Genomic DNA, 27,412 nt, shown 5'->3' on the forward strand with positions numbered 1-27,412 from the left:
TTCCGAGGAACTGGTCCAATCAAGGTCCATTAAATTTGCTATGATTGTTGAAGACATCCACATTTAAGTTCATTCTTCAAAGTCCCTTTGCATACAAGTCGAATTAAAACAGAACATAAAAATAATATGGTACACACCTACACGATAAGTTTCGTGTACATTAGAACTAGACAACGTAACTGGGAAAAGATAATGACAGGGTAGAATAGAGCTCTCCGTGCAACAAGACAGGTTCCCTTGTAGAATTGCACATTGACACAACACTAAGTAGAAGCTTCTCCTTCCAATCGAAGTCTTTTCGAGCTTTTTTCTTCATCCTGACAGTTTGAACTTGTCACCCTGCTATCATTTGCCTCCAATGAGCACCTCTTGTAAGGTTTAAATCCAGTACGGCGAGCTTTCAACCTTACTTGTCCAAGTTCTATCATTGGTAGGCATTTTTCTACATCTTCTTTGTTGCCAATTAATAACGCATTGTCTTCCATTGTTTGGTGACTGGAACAGATATTGGATGCCAGATCATTAAGGTCTAACTGCGGTCCACATTGAACTTTCTCGTCTGGCCTTTGCTTAAACTTTTCAAGAATGATCTTTCCCTTATTTTTCAGATCAAGTGAAGGAGAAAAACTTTGAGGCAACACTTCTCTGGTGAAAAGAGCCTGGAAAGCTATCCGTCCCTGTAACAAAAGGTGACAGACAGAAATTCATTAAAGCAAGAAATGGTCACTGGAGGACTTACAAGAACCAAAGCTTTCATTACCTCTTCAGAGACTTCTTTCCAAGATTCAGTTGGACTGATGAAATTTCTACAACGCCGAATCGCAGCCTCTCCAGCAAGAAGGTTAATAATAGATTCTTGAGGCTCTTCTTTACCCTTCTCGTCCTTCTCTAAAGCATCTGTCTCAATTTCACTACTTGAAGGTGTGTTGGATCCACAGGAAGAGCGATCTACCTGCTTCCCGCCCTTTTCTGTGTTTGGCTCATTAATTTTAGTAACTGCAGCTCCTTGCTCAGTATCAGTGGCCGTTAACCCAGTTTGTAGCTTCCTACCTTCACTCTCCTCCGATTCTGATGATGGAGAAGGTGGCAATTTAGAACCTGATTGTTGTTCTTGCAAAGCTTCAGAGCATTCTGGGACGGGTTCCTGAGCATGGGGAGAATTATGAGTTCCCTCTCTTCCTTCATTCTTGTCTACTCTAGGTTGACAGGCATCCACTTGCATTGATGTTGCTGATGTAGGAACACAGGTAAAACTGCTTTGAAATTGAGAGCACAATGGTAAGAGCCCATGGGCTGCCCACCATGCAGTTGCAGCTGCTACTGTGGCAGCAGCAATTGCTGCCATACCAGGAGCTGAGTTAATCTGGCTAGCGGTGTTATCTGTTGGAGAATCCGTTGGACGTTCCATATTTGCATAAGGCCAAAAGCTAGCGGCAAAACTTGCTGCAACATGTGCTGCTGGGTTTTGCAATAAAGCAGAAACAATAAGGCTGGAGAAAGTGGAGGATAATTGAAGAAACGATCGGTAATCGTCTGGATCACGAATAGGGGTGAAGATGGGGTGGAAACAAGAAAATGACTGATGAATGGATGACTGTGGAGAATTACTATGGTACTCAGATGTGGCGGATGAAGCAGGGTTAGAATACAAATTTGGGAGCGCCGGGACCCCACCTATCTGCTGACTCGTAGATTCATGATTAAACATATCTGGGGATATTTGAGAACCATTTGTTCCATCAAGAATATGCACTGGCACATGTCTTGGATAGTTGTGTAGCACTTGCATATCATTTCTTGAGAATTCCCCCAAATGATCTGGCTGACTCGGTGGATGTTTTTTCTCACCTTGTGCCAACTTTTCACTCGACTGGCAAGATTTCCCCCCGTCGAAGATGTTACAGGAGCTGTTACCTTGAAAGGACTGTCTGATATCGAGTATTTCTGACTGTTGATGTTCTTTGGATTCAACAGTGAGAAAAGATTTATTTGCTATATCATGGTTAACCTCTCCTTTGGTGACAGGCACAGACTCACTAAAAGCACATGCATCTGTTGGTGCCACATGTGTTTGCAAGGACTTTCCTGAAGACAGAGAGGCTGCAGAAGCACCTTCTTTGAAAAGAGTGAACCCTTGGGAGCAATTTTTCTTGTTCTGGGTTTCTTGTACATTGCCCAGCTTCTCGTTTCTGCCAGATTTCTGATAAAGAACAAGAATACAACTAGGCCTTCAAAGAAAACAAAGTAAAAGATGTGCAAGATCAAGAGAAACCCATACCTCAGTAATCGGTTCTTTCTCCAGGTCAAATAAGTTCCTTTCCTCACAGATGGAAGAAAAAGGTGTCGAAAATTTCCCATCTTTTGCTCCCACCTGTAATGAGGGAACTGCTACGCTCGTCTTACGAGGATAAGGATTACTTGGTTTCCTTTTAGGTCGTGGAGGAGGAATTTCAATGTCAAGTGCTTGACTTATTGGGACCCCCTTTGTAAGAGCCTCCTTTTCTAACTGGACCAGATTAGGAAACTAAAATGTCAGTCCACAGACTAGTTACTTAAAACAATGGTTATATGAGAATTTCAACATGAAAAGAGGAGCAATCAGGGTTTACGATCATTGGAATTGCATATAGCTGAATCATCTGTACATTCTATCAAATAGATCTATCTTAACTACATGCGATTGGCTAAAATTCTGACAGCCATGTATAGCTGCCAAAGTAAAACAGAGACTAGTGCTAGGATCTGGATGTCTCTACAGAAAGTCACTAGTGTGGTACACAGGGTGCTGAAACTGCTCATGTAAAGTCGCATAATAATATTTTTAATTGCACATGAAATGGTGATCTTTTACAAAAGAAAATGCACAGATACTACCCTCAGAACATATATGTGAAAACACTCCAGTGAAACCTAAACTGAAGCAGGGCAACAGCATTTATATATTTCAGAAATATGGGTCTATGGTTCTCTTTCTGTATCAACATTTTCTCCTAAATTTTATAGTTCTATGTGAAAAATGTACAATGGTCCTTCAATAGACTCTTGATGTAAAACTGTTATCAGATGCCCAAATGACCTCTCACCACGGGATCTTACAGTCTGCATATTGTGAAGTCATAAAACTCAAATGCCTAATATAGCCAATTCTCTGTCATTGTCTTCATTTGAAGATTTCAATCATGTCCATGAGTTGCAGCCTCTAAATCACCCTTTTACGAGAGCTTGCATCCAAAAAGCATTTTCATCTAATCGTCTTTGATAGTCTATTTACTTTGTAGATTCTCTTATTCAGATTTAAATGTTTAGATGAATCAAATAGCAACCAGAAAACAGCCAATTATTTTTACTTCTTGTAATTTAGTGCAACTACATAGACCTCCCCTCTAAATTGGAAATACATAATACCTCCCCTCTAACTGTCAGTTTAGGAATCTCAGCAGTCATTAACTTTCAATATTAAAAGTCATATAGCAGTGATGTTAAATGCTAACTGTTTCCTATTTAACCCTCGTCACTGTTATTCCCCAAAAAGACCAAATGGCAAAAAGAGAAAACAAGGAAAGAAGAACTAGGCTTCAAGATTAAGACAAAATTCCAATCCATTACAAACCCCATACCAGCTGTTCCCTTTCCGCCTTCAGGTGCTCCATTCCCATGCACTTATCCACTCTTCTCCGGCCACTTATCACTCCCTTACTCCCTCTCCCCACCACTACTATCACTCTTCACTTCTGTATCTCCAGCTCCCATCACCTCCAGTCAATCCCCTTTACCTTTCCCAGCCTCCTTGTCACTCGCCAACCATGCACCACAACTTCTAGAGTCCCCACCTGGACAAGAGTATATCTATTGACCTGTGAAAGTTTTAACTGGGAACTCAATGGCCATCAAATTGTTTTCCCTAGAGAAGCTCCAATTCCTGGTGAAGGCATGAAGCATTAAATTTGAAACGTTAAAGCTGAAGTTTCAAGTTTGGAGATAGTCTTTACTCTTTATGTCTGAAATTAAAGACATGAAAACATGACAATGAAGATAAAATTGTAGCTTCTCAAGTTGAGGTCTACCTTCATAATTTTCCAGCGAACTGAGGTACTTTCCGAGCCACAAGGATGTAGACACCAAGAAGAAATGGAAAGAGCTATTTAGTCAAATAACAAAACAATCAGATACTCCCTCCGTCCCAAATTCTATGCGACACTCTTTCCATTTTAGTCAGTACCAAAAAGAATGACACCTTCTATATTAAGTTACAATTTATTAAAACTTCCCATTTTATCCTTGATGAGATGATTTATAGCCACACAAATTTCTATGGCTTTATTTGGACCACAAGTTTCCAAAGTCTTCCCTTCATTCTTAAACTTTGTGCTCAGTCAAACATCTTCACATATATTGAAACAGAAGGAATACTTTCAATTTCAATTTTGGGCATCGGAGGTCTTACTAATCTCTTGACTGGAGCAGCTGTCCTAACTAAACTAAAAATGTCTAAGTTATTTAACTCCCATCCTTCCAAAAGAAAAAAAAAAACGGGGCTGGTTTGGCTGAGCAAATTGCACAGCCAAACCAACCCCATTAACTTCCCTCTCTTAAAAGAATATCTAACTACCTTGTCCGATTGGCTAACACTACTTTTTTTTTGGATGAAGTGGTTGTATTATAAAGCATCAAGAAGATGCAAGAAAGTTACATAGAAAATAGAAAAAATAGGTGAATAATTACAGATAAGCAAAACAGAACGAGTAGGATCTGGGAGTTAAAACCTGTAGCAAAAACTCAAGGCTGTTAAGCCATTGAGAGGAAGCTAAAGGAATCTTAAAGGGAAATTACATCATTTACAGGGGAAAGATTGCCCCAACTAAAAAGATTCATCAAACTTATAGATTTCAATGAGCAGTTAGGAGTTGAAGTCCCATCAAAACAATTGTTATTTCTCTCCATCTATATACACCAAAATATACAGGCTGGTACCATTTGCTAGATCTTCTTGATGGATATATCCACTTTCCATAGACTCCAACTTTCAGTTTTCTCTTTTAGAATTTTCCTCTTCTCCCAATATAAAATTTATTATATTGGTGGAACTGAAGAATATATATAGATAATTGACTTCTTTACTTCCTAATTTGGCATTCTGATAAGGCATACCATTATGGGAAAGAGAGGGTTTGTCTATGTCAAGTATAGCATACTAAAATTCAACAGTTGTTTTGCTACTCAGAAGTCCATCAGAAACGCCAGATCTACTAGTGCAATTTTGTTTTGGCATAAACCTGCTTCTTTTCCTTAATCAAGAACCAAAGTTCTACTCGTAATGAAGAAAAAAAGAATCTGCACAAATGGTGCTTTAAAAGACGAGGGAATATGTAGATGACCACCTATTACCTACAAAACAGTGAGATCTAAAATTGAAGTTTATTGAGGTGAACTGGATGATTCCTAATACTGTTGAGACACTGTTGGGACATTGGAAACTTAGGCGCAGAAGCAGGGGAAAATGAGATCATGCGGACAGTAAGATATGATAGATATCATTGAATGTTTGAAGGAGAGGAGAGGCATGTCTTAGTAAAGATGGCAGGGGGGAACCAAAATGCACATGTGGTATTCACAGTATGTAGATGATGATCGGGATTGATTTCAGAAATGAATTCGTATACAAATGTTTCCTTAATGTATGTGTCTACAAGGTTCTCTTTATTTCTTAAGTAGAACTCGTTATATCTTCTCATTGTAACTTAATGACCTTTCTCTCAACTATAGGGGTTATCAACTTAGCTCCAAAGCTATGTACTTTCATGATTCTGTCAAGAATGTAAATATGGAAAGAATATCTAAAATGCAAGCAGAGGCCAAATTTCTAAACCCTGTAAATACATAATTAGGAACCTTTTAGGGATATAATATTGGTTTTCCATCATTCATAGACGGTATTTAATCCTCAAAAGCTTGAGGGAATAATCAAACAATTAACTCTCATAAAATTTCTTATTCTTTTCCTTTTCTTTCAAACTGGTATCAGAGACATGGTGTTGGTCCATCATTGAACTTCCTTTTCATTCAAAAGACATTTGGAAGAGATCGTAGATTTGTGAAGAAGCAGATTGATGATGCTTTGATTTGTAACTACCAGCTAAATTTCAAGTCTCACCTCCCAACCTAAAAGAAACCCACACTCTGGTGACTCCAACAGCAGCATTCCAATTGCCTTTAGAAGCACGTGCACATCAAAGGCACCAATTCAACCATTTCATTGGTGATGGAAACCCTGGCATGTGCCACCAACTTCAACGACCTCTCTTGCTAGCTATCACTTAACCAGACTCAAATAGGCTTCCCTGTCATTCCAGACACCGTCATCCGTAGACTCTCAAAATGTCAACTGAACCCTGAACCTAACGAACACCTTCTTGGATCAGGTTCCTCTCTTCACCACTTTCTCCTCCTCCTTTTTTTAATTCTTCAGTTATTTACCTTTCTTTTTCACTTCTTGTTCTCTCTTTCCTTAATCTTCCCATCATCTTGGTGTTGAGGTCCTTGTCAGTACTTTGTTCTCTGCTCTAGCAGGCTAATGCTGTTATTTGCTTCAGCATTTATCTGAGTTTCCTTTTTCAAATAACTTTAATTTTAATGAGGATGACGATAGAAAATTTAATCCTTTGGATTCTTTTTTTTTTGAGTCAAAGCCTCAAAGGTAACCAATTGTATTAAACCATAACTTAGCACATGAAAAAAATGCCAAGTCAAGAACTTTACAAAAATATACTTACAACCAAAACAGGAGCCCCTATTCAATAGATGAAAACTTATATATTGCCAACCCCCAAATTCTGTTCACACCAAAACAAAGAGTGGATTCTTGTCTTCTTCTCTCTATTATTGCTGCTATAAAGTTAGAAAATAATATTCATTATGCTCCCTGGATGACTTCTACGTAATTATGGATCATATGTCAAGAGTTATGATGACCCTGCAAAAAAACTATACTGATGTTGCAGCTTCTGATTGAACAACACGAATTAAAATATCTACGTTAAGTTCCTCCCAAGCTACTTAATTTTTTCCTTCTTGTCAGACTTGTTGCAAAATTTAGGACAAGGCTAAAATCATATACATGAATGACATTCAACGTGCTAATAAGGTGGTATCATAGTTCATGTGCAACAAGATCATCAAAACATAGTAAGCTAAGGGAAAGTTCCAATGGATCAATTTAAATGAGGTAATCACACAATTCAACCTCATACCAAAGTTGGTTGATCAACACCGAAACCATGACTTAGAACAGTGGCGTGGGCCCAAATTGAGAGCCCGGGTTGTGGCTGACCCAGGTTGGGTACCAATCATTACTAACTTTTAAGTGAAAAACTCAATGAGCCCATAGATACATAGGATAGTTCTATGCAATAATGACAGCTTTGAAAAAATCAGAATCGGCATTTCCTTTTGTTGATTATGTAAATTAATTAGGCACAGTTTTAGGAGACTTTATTTTTGCTTTTTCTAGCATAAATATAGGAATAGAATATTTCCTTTTATTGTAACAGATTGTCTTTCCTTAATCAGTTAGGATTCACTAGTATAATTACCCCTTCTCATGGGATGTATTTACATACTGAAATATAAAAAAGCCTTTTCTTTTTTTCTCAAGTTCTACATGGTATCAGTTTGCTGCCTTTTGAGGCAAGCTTTTCTCTCCCGCAGCATTAAGGTTTCATTTTTTCAAAAAAGAGGTCGGGTTTTCTCCCTCCTTGAAGTTGTCTGGCGACTAAAACTCTATTTCTGTCAGTGTTCTAAAAAAATCTAAGAACAACACAGCTTCCAGCAGGTGACGGCAATGTTGTAAGGCGTGCTTAAGCTCTGAAGTGAGGCTCAAAACATGTTGAGCGCTTCGCCTCACTTAATGCACACTTCATTGGTGTCATCAAGGTTCTAAGGCGTACTTTTCCTTGCCAATGAACCTCTTATGAAAGGGAGACACCAAACAATTGATATTTCACTTTTTCGTAAACTTTTTCCAATTTCTTTGTTCATATATTTGTCATTTATGCTTATAATTATTAAGTCTTGGACTAAACATATATATATTTGTACTTCTTTCCCTTTGCACCTTTTTTCATTAAAGCTCACGTTTTTTTTGCACTTCGCACTTAAAGCCCCAATCAACCTTAGAGCTTTTTTGCGCTTTTTGCTTTTGATAACTCTGGATGACGGCGACCAAACCCCAGCCATCCGCTGCTGAAAACGACACCTGGCACATCATCACGCGCCACCAAAAGGTTTTCCCCATTTTTCATTCTTCTCGATGGGACTGATTTCAAGATAATCTCTTTCTAGAGTTCTAGGAAATTTTCTGATATGGAGTCCTATTAAAACTATGGGGGATACAAAGGCAGTGGAGAACAATTTTCTTCCACAAAACAGAGTTGTGAACCTAGATGGAGCTGGTACTATCTTATTTGGGCAAGGACTTTGCTTGGTTATTAATGGAGAGAAGAAAACAATGTACTCATCTGATAATGGTCTATGGGATCTTGAGAATTCACTTGTTATGACATGACTTTTGAATACTATGCACCCCCAAATCTCTGAGCAATATTTATTGTTTGTGTTACAAAATGTATATAAACATCATTTTAGTAGTATACATAGGCATATTTTTAGCTAGTAGATCTGTAGGAATCCCTCATAATTAGCTAGCAGATTTGTAGGAATCCCTCTTTATTTTCTTTCCTAAATTAGCACCTAGTATATTGTATTTATATCTTGCTTATCTATTGGAATACGACATCAACTTCTATTCGATTACTTGGTATTAGAGCCAGGTCCATCCCCGTTTAGGCACCCGGTCCACGCTCCAGTTGGGTCTGGGCGTGAATGGGGGTGTTAGAGTGGGTAAAAGTTCCACATTGGTTTGGGAATGGACTGGTGGTCTCCTTATACGGACTTGGGCAATCCTCCCCTCACGAGCTAGCTTTTGGGGTTGAGTTAGGCCCAAGTGTCATATCTTTACAGTTTGATACTGCTGAACAAATCTGGACTTCAACTAAGCACACTTACTCTTGCAAGGATAATGATTCCCAAATATTTGAGATTAGAAATACAATTTATGTCACTAAGCAAGGTGAGATGACTATCTTTTTTTTTTTTTTTTTTTACCGTGGTTTCCGGGCGTCGCTTTGCGAACCCGACTAGCTGTACCCACCGGGTCCCGCTGTTTCAAGGCGGGTCCACCACGGTTAGTTCCACGGGGCCCTGGAGACGCGGCCGGTTTGTAATGCCTCCAGTGGCCCTGCTGGGGCTCGAACCGGCGACCTGAAGGACTTTGTCCCAGGCCTTTACCAGCTGAGCTACCCCTCAGGGTTGTGAGATGACTATCTGATTATTGTTCTAAATTAAGTGGGTTATGGAAGGAGATGGACTATTATTAGGATTTACAAGCAAAGCGTACCAACGATGCAGTTTTCTTTCAACAATTGGTTAAAAAGGAAAGGTTTTTATTTTCTGGGTGATTTGAACCAATAGTATGATCAGATCAGGGTTCAAGTTCTTGGCAAAGTTCAATTTCCTTTTCTTGAGGATGCATACTCCTATGTTCCGACGAGGTGTCATATTGTATTAGGCTCCAATCAAAAAGCCTGGCTTAATTGTCTCTCATGAACAACAAAATGCGATCACTTGCACTGTTAAATTGTGATACAAAGGAGACATGTTGAAACTACATGGCAGACCAACCAGAGGTCATGGGGAAATGCGCGTAGGTCCATCAAGGGATCTGGCTAATATTGCAAAGAATGTGGAGACACCTAGGGAGATGGTTTCGAGAGAAACTGACTTCGGAAGAAATTCAGCATCTTCGCCAACTCCTCTAACCAAAACTTGACTCACCTTCTGCTACGACATCTAATTATATGCAATCAGATACTGTCTTTACTGCTCACCTTAATTCTTGGATTGTTGATTCTTGTATGAATAGACACATGACAGGCTCGAGAGAACACACACAAAGCTTTGAAGCAAATCTGGAGAACTATACCTTTGTGCATATTCTGGACGATCTGGCTAGAAAGAAATAAAGCTTGTTTTGATGGGCAAAAAGACCATATTTCTAGAGTTAAAAACAAGTGTTTACATAATTTGTTTTGTTGGTGTAAAAGTAGTTTCCTTGATAATATAGATCAATATAAGGAGTTTTTGGAGTTGCTAGGGAGATGTTGTAATTGACTGTATGGATATTCCCATCAGTTTTTTGTAACTTTTGGTTTTGGTACCTTTTTGGTACTTAGTCAATAGACCTCTTTACCTTATTAAAAAAAGGATACATGACAGGCTCCTCTAAAGGCTTACAAAACTACTCTCCTAGTCCCAAAAGAAATTAAGCCAAAATAGCCAATGGCTCTTTAGCCCAGTCTCCGAAACCAATTTCTATTGTAAATTGCATGATGATTTATTCATGTTTGGGGGGGGGGGGAGGGGATTTGATACTTTGGTCAAGCGTTTTTTGGGAGGAAATAAGGATGTCAACCAAGAAATAATGTAGGAGGGAAAGCAGTTGGGGAAGCCACCCTCTTTTACTTTACAAAAGTTATATCCTAGTTTGTTTCTTTGTTTGGCGAGGCTTGTGAATGAAAAACATACTACAAACCCTATTTTGGTGTAGTTAAAGGCCAAAAGTGAGGTTTTCTCTTGCTTTCGGTCATTTTACAAGATGATCTGTACTTGATTTGAGGTTGATATAAAAATCTTGTGAACTAACAATGGAAAAGAATACATGGATAAAAAGCTTTAGTGCTTATCTGGAGTTCAATAGGATAATCCATCAAACTAGTTGCCCCTACACTAGTGCACAAAATGGGGTTGTTGAAAGAAAAAATATATGCATTTGTTAAAAGTGGCAAGATCTCCTATGTCAACCACGAATCTACCAAAAACTACTAGTGGAGGCCATTCTAGTTACTGCCTATCGTATCAATAGAATGTCACCTAAAATCCTCAATTTGCAGAATCCTCTAAAAAGATGTTTGGGTGTGTGTCTTGTTCACACTAGAGTTTTTTCTGGGAAACTTGATTCTAATATCCTCAAGTATGTCTTTACTGGATATTCTCCCACACATAATGGATATAAATGTTATCATCTTCCCTCCAAGAGATCCTTTAAAATATAGTTGTTTACCCTTCGAGAATTTGAACCCTATTTCGGTATTACGCCTTTTCCAGGAAAGAGCAGTAAAGAGGAAGAGATGATTTTCCCTAGTTCCACGGTTAAAACCACTACCACACCCGGTATTTAAGTAGAGAAGGGTTGAGGGGCGGGCCCATTATCCACCGAGTTTAGAAGGCTGTGATTGGTCCAAAGGGCGAATCACAAATGGATTTCTCGGTTATCAAAAAAAAAAAAAAAACCCACTACCACAAGGGAAAGTGAAACTGGAGAGAATTTGGGGAGAAATTTGCATAGACCTAATTAGATAACTTACTAAAGAGAAATAGAGTAGAAAAAGCCATTATACAATCTGCCGAAACTGAATTCTCTTTTACTAGTGAGTCATCTACGTTTCTGAATGACTTAGTTTTGCTTATCATTCCTAGAAAAGGAGTAAGATCTTCAATCGAACATTCTTTATTTAATTTATTCTCCTATTGTTCCATGTCTCCCTCCTATAAAGCATTTGACTTGTCTACTTCTTCAGTGTCTATTCCCCATAATTACTGGAAGCTTTTGTAGATCTTAAATGGAAGCAAGATCTGATTGAAAAAATGAAGGTCCTATTAGAAAATGAGATTTGGGAACTTGTTACTTCACCACCGGACAAAAAGGTCGTTTGGCTGCAAATGGATTTTTTTTTTGAAACTGGTAACTTAAGGCTGCAAATGGTTCGAATGAAAGATTCAAAGCAAGATTAGTGGCTAAGGGATTCACTAAAACTTATGGAGTTGATTATCAGAAGACAATTGCCCAGTTGTAAGGATGAACACTATCAAATTTCTTTTGTCATGTGCAGCTAATCCTGATTGGGACTTGTAGCAGTTGATGTGAAGAATACATTCCTTCATACAGACCTAGAGGAAGAGGTATATATGTAGAGATTCCTCATGGATTTGATACTGAATAAAGTCAGGGAAAGGTGTGTAGACCGAACAAAACAGTGTATGGAATTAAGCAATTTCATAGAGCTTGGTTTCTCAAAAGTGATGATCTCTTCTGATTACCAACAAAAAAATGCCAATCACACCCTCTTTAGAAGAGCTCTCAATGACTGGGAAGTAGAGAGTTTCGCCACAATGCTTCAGATATTGGGTGCTTTTGGTGGATGCACAGATTCTACTGACAGGCTAGAGTGGAAACTAAACAGTAAAGGGGCGTTCTTAGTAAAATCAGTGTACTGGCAGTTGAATCAAAAGAGGTTTTGTAAAGGAGAATTGGCATTGGAAACAAGTCTGGAAAGTGAATATCCCTATGAAGGCGTCATTCTTTGTCTGGTAAGTGATTAGGAAAGCTTGCCTAACTCAAGATAAGCTACAAAGAAGAGGTCTTCAGATTTGTTCAAGATGTCTTTTGTGTGAACAGGAGGGTGAAAACAATGAACACTTATTCCTACACTACAGGACAACTATAAATCTGTGGCACATGTTCTTTTGTATTTTGGGAATAACTTGGGTAATACCTAGTTCTACTTTGGCATTGCTGAACAATTGGTGGAGTATTGGGAATAGAGGTGGGGAGGAGGACTGGTGGAAGATCATTCCTGCTTGCAATTGGTGGACAGTGTGGAAGGAAAGGAATGGTAAACATTTTGAAGGCACTAGCAGTTCTATCGAGAAAATTAGGATGCATTGTCTTAGCTTGTTCTTTTTGTGGTGTAAACAGAAATGTTGGGGGAAGTAGGAAAGTATATTAAATTGGCAATATATAATTGTATAGGGTTTTGGGCAGGGGTTTAAGTACCTATTCGATGCTTGTAAAGTTTCCAACTTAGCACCTTTCTCTGGGGTGGCTAAGTTTTTATTAAATAGAACTGTTACTTGTCTCAAAAAAAATAAGACATCAAAAGTGTAAACTCACTCTTCTCATTTTACTCTCCCAGAGGTTGGTTGGGAGACTCATTTATCTGTCTCAAACTAGATCCACCACATGACATATTTTGTTAGTTTGGTGAGTCAGTTCATGCATGATCCCTGAGAACCTCATAAGAAAGTAGTCTTTCACATTTTACGGTAACTAAGTTTTCTCAGGGGAAAGGTTTGCTTTTCTCTAGACAAGGTCACCTCCACAGAGAAGCTGTTAAAGATGTGAATTGAGTTGGATCTTGAGAAGACAAAAGATGTACATCCAGTTAGCGTACACTAGTAGGAGAGTATCTAGTTACTTGGAGAAGTAAGAAGCAAAGTGCAGTTGCAAGATCAAGTGAGAAAGCAGAAGATAGAGTTATGACTCAGGGTGTTTGTGAGCTTCTCTGGCTACAAAAGTTACTGGAAGAATTGAGATTACTAAAAAGGGGAAACTTTCCTTGCACTGCAACAACAAAGTTGCAATTAGTATAGCTCAGAATCATGTTCAACACAACCGAACAAAATATATTGAAATTGATTGGCAATTCATCAAAGAGAAAGTTACTAGTGGCACTTTGAGTTTGCTTCATGTGCCATCAAGAAAAAAAATCACGGATGTGCATATAAAAGGCTCAGCAAAAGGATTTTTCATACTTCGGTTTGCAAGTTGGGAAAGTACGATACCTTTGCTCCAACTTGAGGGGGAGTATTGATTGTGTTAATTAATTAGCATAATTTTAGGAGACTTTATTTTCCATTTTTCTAGCGTAATTATAGGAATATAATATTTTCTTTTATTATAACTAATTGTCTTTCCATAACCTCTCAGGATTCACTTGTATAAATACTGCTTCTCATGGGATGTAAAGACATACTGATATAAGAAGAAGTCTTTCTTGTTTCTTAAATTGTACAGCCTCCCAAAGCCATTTGCTGTATGAAGCTCTCATATTTATTCAATTAAAAAGGCATGCTCCTGGGGTATAACTTATTGAGTGTTTTGTGATATGCTAACAATAATTGTGAATATTCTTAATTATGTAACTACAGGTCTAGACAGTGACCAGTTCACTAAGGTCGCTAAGGCCTCCTGTTGCACTCTAGCTCAAAATCACCAGTTTCAGCACACAACTTCTTCTTTTGTCTTGCCTCGACTCACATGCCACTTCTTCTCATTGATGACTCACATTCCAGTGCCTGAAGCTTGTCTGGCAACCTTTACTAAGCGGTAACCTGTTCACCAAGGTTGCCTAGGCCACTTATTGCATTCTAGCTCAACTTCCTTTGTTGAATCTTCTTTCCTAGTCAAAGTCATCCTACATGGTTCAACCGAAGCTTTTCTGCACAGTGACTCAGGTCGGCTAGGCCTTGTTGCATTCTAGCTCAACATCCTCTGTTGAATCTCATCTTTCCTAATAAAAATCATCCTTACTCATCAGCTTCTGTAAAATTGAAGGGTATTGAAGATTATGTTCTACCTCTAGTCACTCTATTACTTGATCCAAGCTAGTAAGATGACTATCTATAGCATCAAATAGTTACACGGCAATCATCATTATCATCATCATCTACTACTTGTATAGGTCAACCAGGAAATCTACTCGTGTTAGGCTACATAGTCTTCATCTTTTGGCTCACGGATCTTGGCTCAAGTGCCTCCATCATATCTCGGTAAAAATAAAACATTTCTCTACACTAATCCACCCCTAGTCTTTTCCCCAATTTGTAATTACCCCAATTTAAAAATTGGGGTAATAGTATTTTGACTATGAGAGAGGGAAAAATAATTAAATAAGGAAAAACAAACAAGTTGGTCAAGCCCAAGAAAACAAGTGAATCAAAATCTGATGGAATTAGCAGCCATCCAATGAGAGGGAAAGAAAGAACCAGAGGCAAAAACAAAGAAGTTATGCGCAGAGAGAAAAAAAAGGGGGGAAAAAGAGAGGAAAAGAGGAGGAAAATAATAGAGATTTCATTCCAAAGCATCAAGGTAATGACTCTAATCTTTTGTATAAGCTTATTATGTGATCATGCGTAGATTTTGATGGTGAAAATATGGAGAACTTATGAGGAATTGATTAAGTTTAGCCCTCGGGATCTTCAACCCAAATCTTCAACTTTAAAGGGAAAACATATTTAAAATTTAATTTAAATTATTGTCGGCTCTTTTGCTCTAGCTTAGCACTTTTTGTACCAAGTTGACTTCTCCTTCCCTCTTTTGTACCTTATTGCATCTTCTTGATGCCTTTTATATGAAATTTCTTACTTCATCAAAATAATTAAGTCTAAGTCGACTATTTAACTTTTGCTTCCGTGCAGCACTACTTGATGAAAATTTACTTTTCCAATTGTTTTCTTAAGAAAAGACAAGAAAAATGATGGATTTATAAAAAGGTGTATTCCCTCTGTCTTATTGTCTTATTTTATGTAAGGGTGTTTGACTGGTACGAAGTTTAAGAAACAAAGTAAGACTGCCTTTGAAAACTTGTAGCCTCAAACATGTCACGGCATGTATGTGGCAATAAAATCATGTGATTAAGGCTAGAATGGGAAGTTTAAAGTTAAACTATCTTCAAGCCCCACACCATGCAAAGCGAAGCCCGGTATTTAAGTGGAGAAGGGTAGAGGGGCGGGCCCATTATCCACCGAGTTTAGAAAGCTGTGATTGGTCCAAAGGGCGGGTCACAGACGGATTTCTAGGTTATCAAAAATAAATAAATAAAAATACAAATATGTGTCATTCTTTTTCAGAAAACAGAAAGGAAAGTTTTCCACATGAAATGGGACATAAGAACAAAGAAGTACAAGATTTATAGTTTAATTGATATTTGAATTCATGTCATTGAACTCTATAAGATACTAGTTTATATATAGTGCTTAAACTCAAATGACCTCAATTAAATGTAAAACATGAAACTGAACTTTCAAAGCAAAAAATAAATTAGTAATAAATTCAAAAAGTTTTGTTATAAGTTGATTTCATTAATTTAGAATTCTCAACTTCAAGATTATAACAATTTTCACCTTCATCAGTATTTTATAAGTAATTATATTTCACCTCAATCATAAAGTAGGCTCAAGTTATAATGTGATTAAAATTTTGATTGAGCTCAACTTGGCTATATAAATTTGAGCCTAGTTTACTTGGTTGAGCCCCAGCATGACCAAGAACAGTTACTGCACCTAGCTGCATTCTGACCTAGACGGAGATAAATTAAGCTAACATTTAATTGAATCTGAGCTGAGCAAAATCTCAAGCTGGAACGACTCGGTACCATACCTAGTGGTAGCTATGTTGAATTAGAAAGGCTTAACAATTCCGGCAGTAGATTGCAAACACAACAGTCTACATCCTGAATCATTGTCCTACCAAAGTTATGACAAAAGAGACTCCAAAAGCGAGAGTGGAGTGAAACCATATGCAAGTCATCTTAGAATTTTCCACACATTTGTTTTTCTTTTATTTTATAAAGTTTTTGACAGCATATGTTATGCTCATAATCATATAGAGAAAAAGTAGCAAATTTGATGGGAAAAGTGAAGATTCTTTCTGTTAAGTTGTAACTATAGTTTTGTGAAACTAAAATATCTCTTGCTTAATGTTGATGCTAGAATCCTGTTGTTAACAACAATGTCATTTTTCCATGAGCATGATAATTAGAATTTGATGTAAAGTGCAGGTCAGGTCAAGCAAGGAAGCAAAAGTTGAAGAAACATCATTATTTCCCTCAACTTCAAATTCCAATCCAGTCGAAGAAGAAGACCCAACAAGATTCAACTTCTCCTCCAAAAAAATGAGAGAGTCTGAGTGAAATATATGAGTTTTGAAACTTTTATAACAATTGAACCACCAGAAATGTGGCAGAAGTAGTGAAAGAAGAAGCCTTAAAGGCAAATAGGCAATGCAAAGGGATACATATAATTGACCAGAACAAACAACAGGGTGGTTTATCTACCTTAAGAAGAATATGAGTGTGCAATGATGGATATACAAAATATAGTTAGATTAAAATGACTCTATGCAGATAATAAAGCAAGGCTGGTGGCAGGAGAATTCCTGGAAATACAGAGCACTTTGCTATTGATTTCACCTATTGCAGATAGAAGCCATTCGATTATTGATTTATTGCTACTCAAAATAAATGGTAGACTTCTCGACTTGATCTTAGTTCCATTAAAAAAGAACCATGTTTCTAGGAATTTGTGAGGAAATTAATTATCTAAAAAAAAAATCAATTAGAAAATTTATGTTGACAAATCTCAAGGTTTGTAGGTGATAGGAGGAGAGTATAGAGCTCGTTTCTTACAAAAGAAATAGTTTTTGTAGGTTGAATAGGGCAATGGGTTAAAAGAAGCTCCTAAATGTTGATACAATGACAATAATTGTTTTCTCCATTTTCCCCAAGGCTTTCCATAAAGTAAATCTGAACATAAGTTAAATGTTTTGATCAACAGGATTTAGGTGCTTATTCTCTGCATCTATGTAGATGATTGGCTTTCAGTAAAAATCCAGCCCTGTGAATGAATACAAATGCGACAGGGGGAGAACTTACGAGAGGACAGATATGTGAATCCTGCATTATTTTTTCAAGAGACTGAAGTGTCTCAAATAACGGAGAAGATGTTCATTCTGATAGGAATATGAAGCAATATCCTTAATCAACTCAAAACGGAGAACCGCAAGCAGCGGAAACCCCACAGGAACTGAATGACAATCGAAAGAGAATAATGTGAAAAGATCAGTTACTTCAACATAGAAGCCTGATAGACAAGTTGTTATACCTTATTACTACAAAAACTTACCTAGCATTTGCAGCAACTTTGCTGTCAACATCAGAACCAAGTGAAATTTCATTAGATACTTGAAAGTTCTCGACTATGGAATATCTATTGTGTGTAGATGATGTTAACTTGATTAGTTAGGCAGACAGAGATTGGGATGGAAGTCAGGATGATGTGAAAAGCACTTCCAAAATTTTATTTGCACTTGGATGAGGAATATTTTTTTGGTTATCAAAAAATAAATGTAAAGATTGTTGCTAATTATTCTCTGAAACAGAAGATATTTCTATTTAAAAAACTCCATGAGTTATTTTTCTACGTAAAGATATTGTGTAAAAAGACGGCGAATGAAGTGTGATCCATGGTAAGAAGAAATCTGCCATAGTCATGAGTGGAGACCAAAGTAATCACGATAGAAAAAAACACATAATCATAAAATACCATTTCATCTTAGAAGTTTATGAAAAATGGTCTAATTTAACTTGAGCATTGCACAACATATAAATAGTTAACCGACATACTAACCAAGTCACTCTCTAAAGAGAAGTTTGTCTACCGAAAAAATGATTGGAATCATGAAGCAGGCACGTTAAGGTGGAGCACTGGAATTGATGAACTTCATTTGAATAGATGGAGTTTTTTGCAGTTTTCCATGAATTGAATTCATTCCCACAGTTCCCACATTGTTAAAGTTAATTTACTGTCACACTTTACAAAAATCTAATCGTAGATATAGTTTCAAGCTATGGACGGATATAAAACAAACAACTGCTCTAAAAAAATGCAAAAAGAATGGATAATTCAGCCTCGACATACCTTGAGACTATGACTACTCTAATAATCATGAAAATGTTTGCATACACATACATACTATTACATGACAAGGCACATTACAAACCCAGGAAACAAGGATGAGAATATCATACTGATTCTTAGCTTCATGTCATAAAGGCAAGGTGATGTACATATGCAGAGTAGGAACATCCAAACCAATAGCACTGGCTAAAGCATCTCAAATAGTAGAATTCACCGCTACTTAAAAGCTGCAGGCTCTTAGGAGAGATAATGTAATGCCCCGTAAGTTTTGGAGGTTTTTTCACCCCAATTAAAAACGTTAACAAAGTCCTTAAGATAGCTCTGAAGTGTGCGAGACCCACATAAGGGTAGTAAAATCCTTGGAATGTGTCAACAAGGTTATGGTGTGTGTTGGGGATTTGGAGGGGTAGAAAGGTCAACAGAAACAAAACATGGAAAAAGTTGCCCAAGGGTCTAACTTTAAACAAGCACTACTCCCAATATCCAAGGAATTAGGCTATGAGTAATACATTAAAATTGTAGCCCTTGAAGACTAGATTCCAATGGCTGAAACCGTTTTATCATTTTTGACATTCCTAAAAAAAATTATGGCCTTTTCGCCGAAGGGTAGTAATGTAGTCAACAGGCAGCACATAAGTGTAAATAAGCGTGAAAAGTTGACTGAAAAGTTGCCAGAACAGAGATACTTGCGCTTTAGCATAAAAGGCATGCACCCTGACTGGTACAAGCCTATAAATACTACTCTTAAACACTTGTAATAACATCATTCAAGCTCGAATCTACAGATTTCTTCTGAAATCTTCAAGTTGGTCAAAAACACCCAAAAGTTTGATCTTTCAAGATTTGGTCTACTAAGGTGATTACACCACTCCAAGTTCATTTATTATGGTTATTTACAAAGGTAAATGATATTATGGTGTTGATTGATGGTTGGAAAGTGGTAATAAATGAAGCCTAGGTTCTACCATTAATGGAGGTTGTTGTGTGTTGGTTGAAGAAGATGAATAGTACTGTATAGTTGAAATATAAGTTGACAATTGTTTCTAATGATTCCAATAGCTTAATAATTGTTGGGTGTTGAATTATCAAGTGTGATTATGAAAAACTCTAACTTGGATTGGAAGAGAGCTTGTAGCCACTTTGTAAACTCTAAATGAGTTGAAATGAATTCCACTAGACTCAAATTGATAAAAATCAATTAAAATTGTGTAGATTGAATTGAATGGGATGTGTGGAGCGTTGTTGAGCTTGTTTGGAAGGCTATAGCAATGTAAGTTAACATGTATTTTCCTTTTAAGACGATTTTGCTAAAATTACATGATTGTAAGTTTATAAAACTGTTTGTATAATTTCGTAACAACGAACAATCAATTTTTTTTATCAAGTAAACGTACTTCCATATATAAACATTAAGAAAAACGTATACAAGTAATATGCCAAAAGGTAAGAATCTACAAAAGAGATGATTCTCTGCAGACTCCACCCGATCTTCTATACAATTGAGAACTCCATGGGTGCACCCAAAAAAGAAGGGACCGAAGGCTACTTCTCAGTGGAGAAAATCTTGAATCTACCCCCTTTAAAGAGCCCTCATATTTCTCTCTCTACCCACATTAACGTTAAAAGAACCAAGCTCCATGATCTACATATTTTCCTCCTTCACTCACTCTTCCAACTAAACAACAATCTTTTCATAGTTTTTGGCATTGCCCCGGAATTACCAAACTACCCAAACATATTCCACCACGACCACAATGAAGAAGAAGAAGATCCACGTTCTCTCCCGCCTCCTTGCAATTTCACACCAACTGACGAAAATACCGTTCTGCCGCTTATTTTTTTGCTAATCTGGATGTAAATATGGGGGACTATACACCCTTTGTGTAGTTTGCTATAAATACACAAAAATGTTACCCACTCGAAAAAAAAAGATCTCCCCTCTAGTAGTTAGTCAAGTGAAAAACACCTTCCTCGACACCTTAGGTATCCAAATTGAGTTACAAGGGAAAACTCCCTCTTCTCTGACGAAAAGTTTCTCATTATAAGACATAACGGAGAACATACCATTCTTCCCTATCCCCAACCACAAGTATCAAGATTATCAACATATAGCTTGTGTATACAGTATAGCCAACAATCATTGCAACTTGGCCATCTCCTAGTCGTGGAACTTCCTCCTAAATTTCAAGTCCCAAAAAGTCTCTCCAACTTATGACCCCCTAATTTGTAGTATCGTCAAGTTACATTGGCAAGATATTCTAAGTAAAGCTAGAAAGCCATCTTTCAATAGAGTATCCCCAAACCACTTTTGTCCCGAAAAGTTAACCCTCCTTCCATCTCCTACCTTGAATGATATATTTACTTCGAAATCATCCCATCCATTCATGATATTTCTCCACAAACCACCCAAAAGGCATAGCCACATCTCTAGTTCTCCAATCGTCTTACATTGCCTCGTTTCTCCACTCACCTTCCATTGTCTCGAATTTATCAACTATCACCCCCTCTCCAAAAACCATTTACCTCCACCCCGAATCTCCTTAGCCATTTACCAAGAAAGGCCTTATTAAACACCCTTAAGTCTTCAATACCAAGCCCTCCTCATTTTTTTTAGAGATGTGACAGTCACCCATCTAACCAAGTAATACTTCTTTGCCTCGTCCGCCGCATACAAAGAAAATTTCTTTGGATATCTTCCAACTTTCCTTTGACCGAAGCTAGAGCATGAAACAAAGACGAGAAGTGGGAATGCTCGATAATGTGCTCATAATAAGCATTTATTTCCCTCCTTTGGACAAATACCTCTTCTTCCACCCCCATGATCTCTTCTCGACCCTCTCAAGAACCAAATTACACACTCTTTGATCCTTGTTCGAAGCATCTAGCGGCAATCCAAGATAGTTAGTCGGGACAGTCCCAACCCTGTAATTCAAAACCCAAGAGAAAGATCCAATGTTGTCTACCACCCCAAATGGATATAATGAACAAACAAGTTGTGCATTCCATGTTTGAAATAATTATGATAGCATATGCTTTAATCTCTTATATTCTATATGTTGGCTAATTGATTGCCTTGAAATTAGAGATAGCACAATAATGAGTTTATAATGACTTGAGAAATTTCAATGAGATTAAATGAGGTTGAGCTAACATTTCATGTTCACATGTTTAACTTGATTTTGAAGGTACTAAATTGCTTTCAAGATAATATTTAAGCAATGATTTAGTTTGATCATTTATGGTCCATCGGAAACAACCTCTCTACCTCCAAAGTAGTGGTAAGATCTGCGTACACTTTAGCCTTCCCAAACGCCACTTTGTGGGGTTACACTAGATATATTGTTGTTGTTGTTGTTATATTTATGTGCTAAAATTATGCCAAACTCCTGGTGACTTCTGGGCCAAAAGAATGGTCAAATGACGAAGTTTAATGTTTTTGGTAGAACATTAAAATGATTGAGAGGGCACTCATTTCCAAAAGTTGAAATGTTTCCCTTGAAACTTCACATACCGGTGTAGGCTAGTAGTTAAACCAAAATGGTTACTACTAGTGTACCAACATAAAATAAAGGGTACATTTAGGTTGTTAGCCCCTCGGAGAGTCGACCCATATAGCACATACAGTGAGGCTGCCTTTACAATTAGGTGTCGATTGTCCGCCACGATACTTCTCATGGTGATATGATAATGTCAGTGCCTAGAGAAACTCCTGAACTTAAAGAAGAAATTGCTAAATTACTCTTCGACATAAATTATGCCAATTCTCACCTTTATTTTAATCAAATAAAGATTTCATTAATAACAACAAGGCCAAATTTGTCCATATACAAGAGGTATACCAAAAAGGAAAAACCTACAAAATATGGTCCTCCCCGAAAGACACCCAATCTTCTATACAAACAAGATATACATGGGCGCACCAAAAAAATATAAGAGAATGGGAGGCTAGTCCTTATTTGAGCAAAGTTCATCTTCACCCCCTTCAAAAGCTCTCTTATTTATTTCTCTCCAAATGATCGACATCAACGCAAGAGGAGTGATATTCCACATCATGTACCTTCTTCTCTTGGCTCCACTCTTCCGGCTGAACAACATCTCCTTCACAGATCTTGACATTTCACGCCTTATGTCATTTCTCACATGAGTTGTTTAAAGCTTCATTCAGTGCATTGCTATGAAATTTCCTAATATATTATTTTATATTGCATCCTAAAGTTTCAAAGACATTACTCAAAACCTTTTTGTGAGGTATCAATGATACTTACAAGGTGCGATTTCATAGAAATTGTACTCAACCTCCTTGTGGGGAAACTTACTTGATTATTTTAGATCATATTGTGTTCGAAGTGGATGGTACATGCTTGGAGTCTTCTCCATCCTTTAGTTTACTTTTGGTAGGCCCACCTTTACTCCGAAAGGTGCATGGTACAGGTAGAACCCTTTAGGATGAGCCAGAAATTTATCGTCATTCTCGTGTATGTGCTTAGAGGTTCAAATGACATTGTGGAAGGTCTATTTGTGTACATGGGAACTATCATTTTATTTCTCGTCAATGTTAATGATGATGTTGTTACCATTTCCCTACTTATGTAACATGGACATGGGCCTAACATACATTTTGAATAAGAAATGATGCTTTCATGTCGAATTTATATTTATGTCAGACCCTTACGTTGACCTATCGTTGTGGGATTTGGGATAGCTATCTTTAATGTGGTTCCCTTGGTGGGATTTGAAGGCACTAAGTGACAGTCATGCCTTCCTTTTTCAGGCATGACAGACAATCATTCATAATCCTATTTATACTATATTAAGTTTCCAACATGTACCCTTAAACCTGACACAAACAATTGTGGGTCAAGCATGTGGAAGTTTTTCTATCATAGGTGGTAATCAGACTGAAGATCATTGCCACTATTAATATTAGTTATTTATATCACTCACACAAAAAGATATCAATTTATTTAGAATAAACAATAATACCTAAGTATATAAAGTAAGTGTGATGCACGGTAAAATTAAACCATGGAACCATTAAGTAAATGATATAATTAAGCATGAGGTCAAAGGTAGCTAATGACCTTTGTAAAAAACTTTTGTGCATGACTTCTGATCTGCACGGCAGTTTTAGTTCCTATATGTTCTGCACAATAGAAAAATAACAAAATAAATAAACAACCACAAAAAAGCCTCAAGGTAAGAGAAGGCATAGACGCAAAACGAGTAGAATGTTGACCCCAATTTCTGAAATAGGGGATATCCAGTGGATGGAGCTGTAAACGATAAAAGAAACATCACAAGAGTTATCAGATTAAGTTGATGGGGGCAGAAACAAAGACGTATTTCACAAACACGTGCACTAATCGATTATCTGCATATTGGTTACCACAAATGATATTTATCAGAAAGATACTTAGGCTACATAGTGTGGTTCAACAAATAAAATGAAGGATGAACATAAACTGACCTTCTATGCGCTGCCAAGCGCGTCCATAGAGTTTCAAAGCTTCTAGGAACCTATTGTGCTCCTCCTCCGTCCATCGCTCTCGTTGCTTAGTGATTGTATAAGGTTTCCTTGTCTGCCATAACACAACAACAATCATTAGACTTGTATAAATAGCTTATCAACCAAAAGTTACGAATCATATACAAAAAAACAAGGGACCTTAACAACAAGTTCCTCCCCTGAGGAGTAAGGGTCCATCAAAATAAAGGAACCAAAGGTAGCTATCTCTGCTTCAAATCCTCAGGGACAAACAGGGGATACAGAACAAATCTTCTTCCGATTCTCCCCACAACATCAGTTACTATCAAATATAGTCTATCCGTGGTGTTGTACAAAAGAACCTGATAATGTAACACTACTGCAAAAGAGAGGAACATGTAACAAACAGACATTGAAAACAAATGATCCACCTGCCTTTCTCCATAATCAAAATTATAAATATAAGCTTAATTTCAAAAATTTGAAGAAAAAAAATCATAAATAATCTCAGACCTTCCTCCAGATTTCTAAAATATAACAGCAAGTACTATTTTCTGCAAAATTAATTTTTTTTTCATTATGTAAAATAAAATTCTTCTTATTAAATCAGAGTCCACCAGCATAGACGTAGACAGAAAATTCCTTTATCCAGAATTGCTCACCAAAAGGAACCGCATGATGCCTAAACCTTTACAGAAAATCAAATCAAAAACAAATCAGTCATAAACAAACCAGCAAACTCATCAACTCACTAGTTGCAAAATTCATCATGAACAAGTTCAAATCTAAATCTAACAACAAAAAAAGCATAAACCCTAGATATTTGATGTTGTAAACAAAATTTACCTTGGAAGATAGCCATGTTGTAAGCAAACACTAGTTGTTGTTTCGGTCATGCATGAAGTGAAAAGTCATCCAATAACAATGGTAGATCGGAGAAAACCATTTCACAAGTAAAACTGAAGAATTGAAGAAGAAAAAGTATGAAGATGAAGAAAGCAGGTTTGAGGCAAAGGTAGCACTAAACTATGACAGGTAACAGCTTTTTCATTTCCCATAAAATCTCAAAGAAAAATCTCAGCCACTAGTATTTTTCTGCCTTGATTCAATTTCAATAAATAGAAAATAAATTAGAGGCTAGAAAATGAACAAGGGAGAAGAGCAAGTAGAAGAAATTCCACGCGTCTGTATATGAGTGGTTTGTGTCTATTCGATGGGACCTAATTTGCACTTTTTCGAAACGATAGAAAGCGGAAGGGTTACAAATCGTAATCTCAACCACAAACTGGGTTGGACTCAATTGGAAATCGAGTTGAGTGGATTAACTCGCTCAGTTATAGGAAAAAAGGTAACAAAAGTGCTGCCACGTAATCAAATGTGGGGCCATATGGATGACGTGGAATGTCGGGTAGAGCGCGTGTTGGCTACTTTATTAGGAAGTTCGTGAGATCCAAATTTTGTCACTAGAGAAATTGTGGTTGCACAAGACGCCACTTGGTGACTGCTTTTTTGAAAAAAATTTAGTTCACGAATCTTCTTTGAGTGTCCATATCCTTTTATTTTATAAAAAAATAAAAAATGAAATCCAAACGCAATACTCAACAAATTTATTATCCAACCTTATTTTTAGGTTTATTGCCTAGGGAATTGTTTTTTTCCTCCAAGAAAACATAAGTGAACACCTGCATCTTATTATTTCCTAAATGTTACCGTAGTGAAGAAGAAATAATAGAGAAAGTATGTATAATAGTAACAATTATGCGCGTATCATACTATATATCATGTATTAGGATATGCGTATATCATACTGTATCAGAATATATATATATATATAAAAAGTAGATTCATGAAGAATTAATTACTTGAGTGGACCCTTTTTAAAAAATAATTACTTATTTTAGATATACTCTTTAATTATTACCATTTATAGCAATATAAAATAATACTATATATTTTATTAGATTTTTTCTCTCTCTCGCCTCTCTCTTTTTTTCTCTATCAGTTTTTTTAATTTCTCTCTTGCTCGCTCCTTTCTTTTTGCTGCTTTTTCTCTCTTACTTTCTTTTTTTTTGTTTTTTTCTTTTTACTGCTCTTTCTCTCTCTTTCTGTTGCTTTTTTTTCCTTTTGTTTCTCTCTCTACTTTCTTCATAGAGTAGTGAATGATTCGTAAAATGAATAAAATTTGTATCAATAATTAATTAATTAAATAAATAATTTAATCGTAACAAATGAAGTGACATAACAAATTGCAAAACGAATTAAACTTGAATTAAAAATGTATTACACACATATTAAAGTTCAATTAAAAATATATTACACACAATGATCTATAGAGTAAATTAAACTTGTATTAATAATGAATTAAACAAGTAATCCAACAGTAACAAATAAATAAAAAAATTGCAAAATAAATTAAATTGCTTTAAAATTGTATTACACAATATTAAAGTTGAATTAAAAGAGAGAATTAAGAATGAATGAAAAATGTAACTAACAAAAGACAAGACAACGATCTATGAATTGGATTAAACTCATACTATTCATGAACAAAACTTATATCATATGTATCTTATAAATTATCTTTGCTTTTATCACTAAGAAAATGAGCGATGGTTGCAATATGTATTGAAAATGTATTGTGCATATCTTATAAATGTATTATTAGTGTGTTACCTAAATTATTCTTGTTGGTATCCGTAAAAAATGAGTAAAGTGTGCAATACGTATTATAAATGTATTATTCATGAATAAAACATGTATTATGTGTGTCTTATAAATTACTTTTGGTTTGTATCACTAAGAATGTGAGTGATGTTTGCAATGTGTATTAAAAATGTATTGTGCATGTATTATAAATATATTATAAGTGTGTTACCTAAATTATTTTAGCTGATATCATTAAAAAGGGAGTGAAGTTTGCAATATGTATTATAAATGTAGGATGTATTGTTCATGATTTTAATACAATTTTAATACAATTACGAAACATATCTAATACAACTTTAATACAAATGCGATATAGTTCCGTAAATTTCATCATTTTCGAGCTTCAATCCAATATATTTCCTAAAGTCAATTCTAAACTTAATCAAACCCTCTTAAAATTGAGATATAAACTCCAAACGATATTTTCAACTATTTGTAGGAACAACCTATCAAAACTAATCGCAAACGAAAGAGAAGTCAACGATTCGTAGACTGAATAAAACTTGTATCAATAATTAATTAGACAAGTAATCTAATTGTAACAAATGAAGAAACATAATAAACTGTCAAATG

The 27,412-nt window shown here is 36.5% G+C and overlaps 1 protein-coding gene across 2 annotated transcripts; it reads right to left on the reverse strand.

Moving 5' to 3' along the window:
• On the reverse strand, positions 1 to 25,315 carry LOC125821264 (protein LATE ELONGATED HYPOCOTYL-like). 2 transcript variants are annotated; one of them, XM_049500681.1, is made up of 8 exons: positions 24,980 to 25,315; positions 24,796 to 24,821; positions 24,314 to 24,512; positions 24,116 to 24,227; positions 23,730 to 23,791; positions 2,279 to 2,506; positions 761 to 2,200; positions 1 to 677 (listed from the first exon to the last, which is right to left on the reverse strand). In XM_049500681.1, the coding sequence occupies exons 3-8, from the start codon at positions 24,350 to 24,352 to the stop codon at positions 264 to 266; spliced, it is 2,295 nt and encodes a 764-aa protein (XP_049356638.1). In that variant the 5' UTR covers positions 24,353 to 24,512; positions 24,796 to 24,821; positions 24,980 to 25,315; the 3' UTR covers positions 1 to 263. The 2 variants fall into 2 exon arrangements, with proteins under 2 accessions (XP_049356638.1, XP_049356639.1); XM_049500682.1 differs by lacking the exons at positions 24,796 to 24,821; positions 24,980 to 25,315 and having other exon boundaries at positions 24,314 to 24,647.
• Positions 25,316 to 27,412: the final 2,097 nt, after the last annotated feature.

The sequence above is a fragment of the Solanum verrucosum genome, unplaced genomic scaffold, assembly GCF_900185275.1.
Source record: "Solanum verrucosum unplaced genomic scaffold, falcon-dt-bn FXZP01000222.1, whole genome shotgun sequence".
Taxonomy (NCBI): Eukaryota; Viridiplantae; Streptophyta; class Magnoliopsida; order Solanales; family Solanaceae; genus Solanum; species Solanum verrucosum.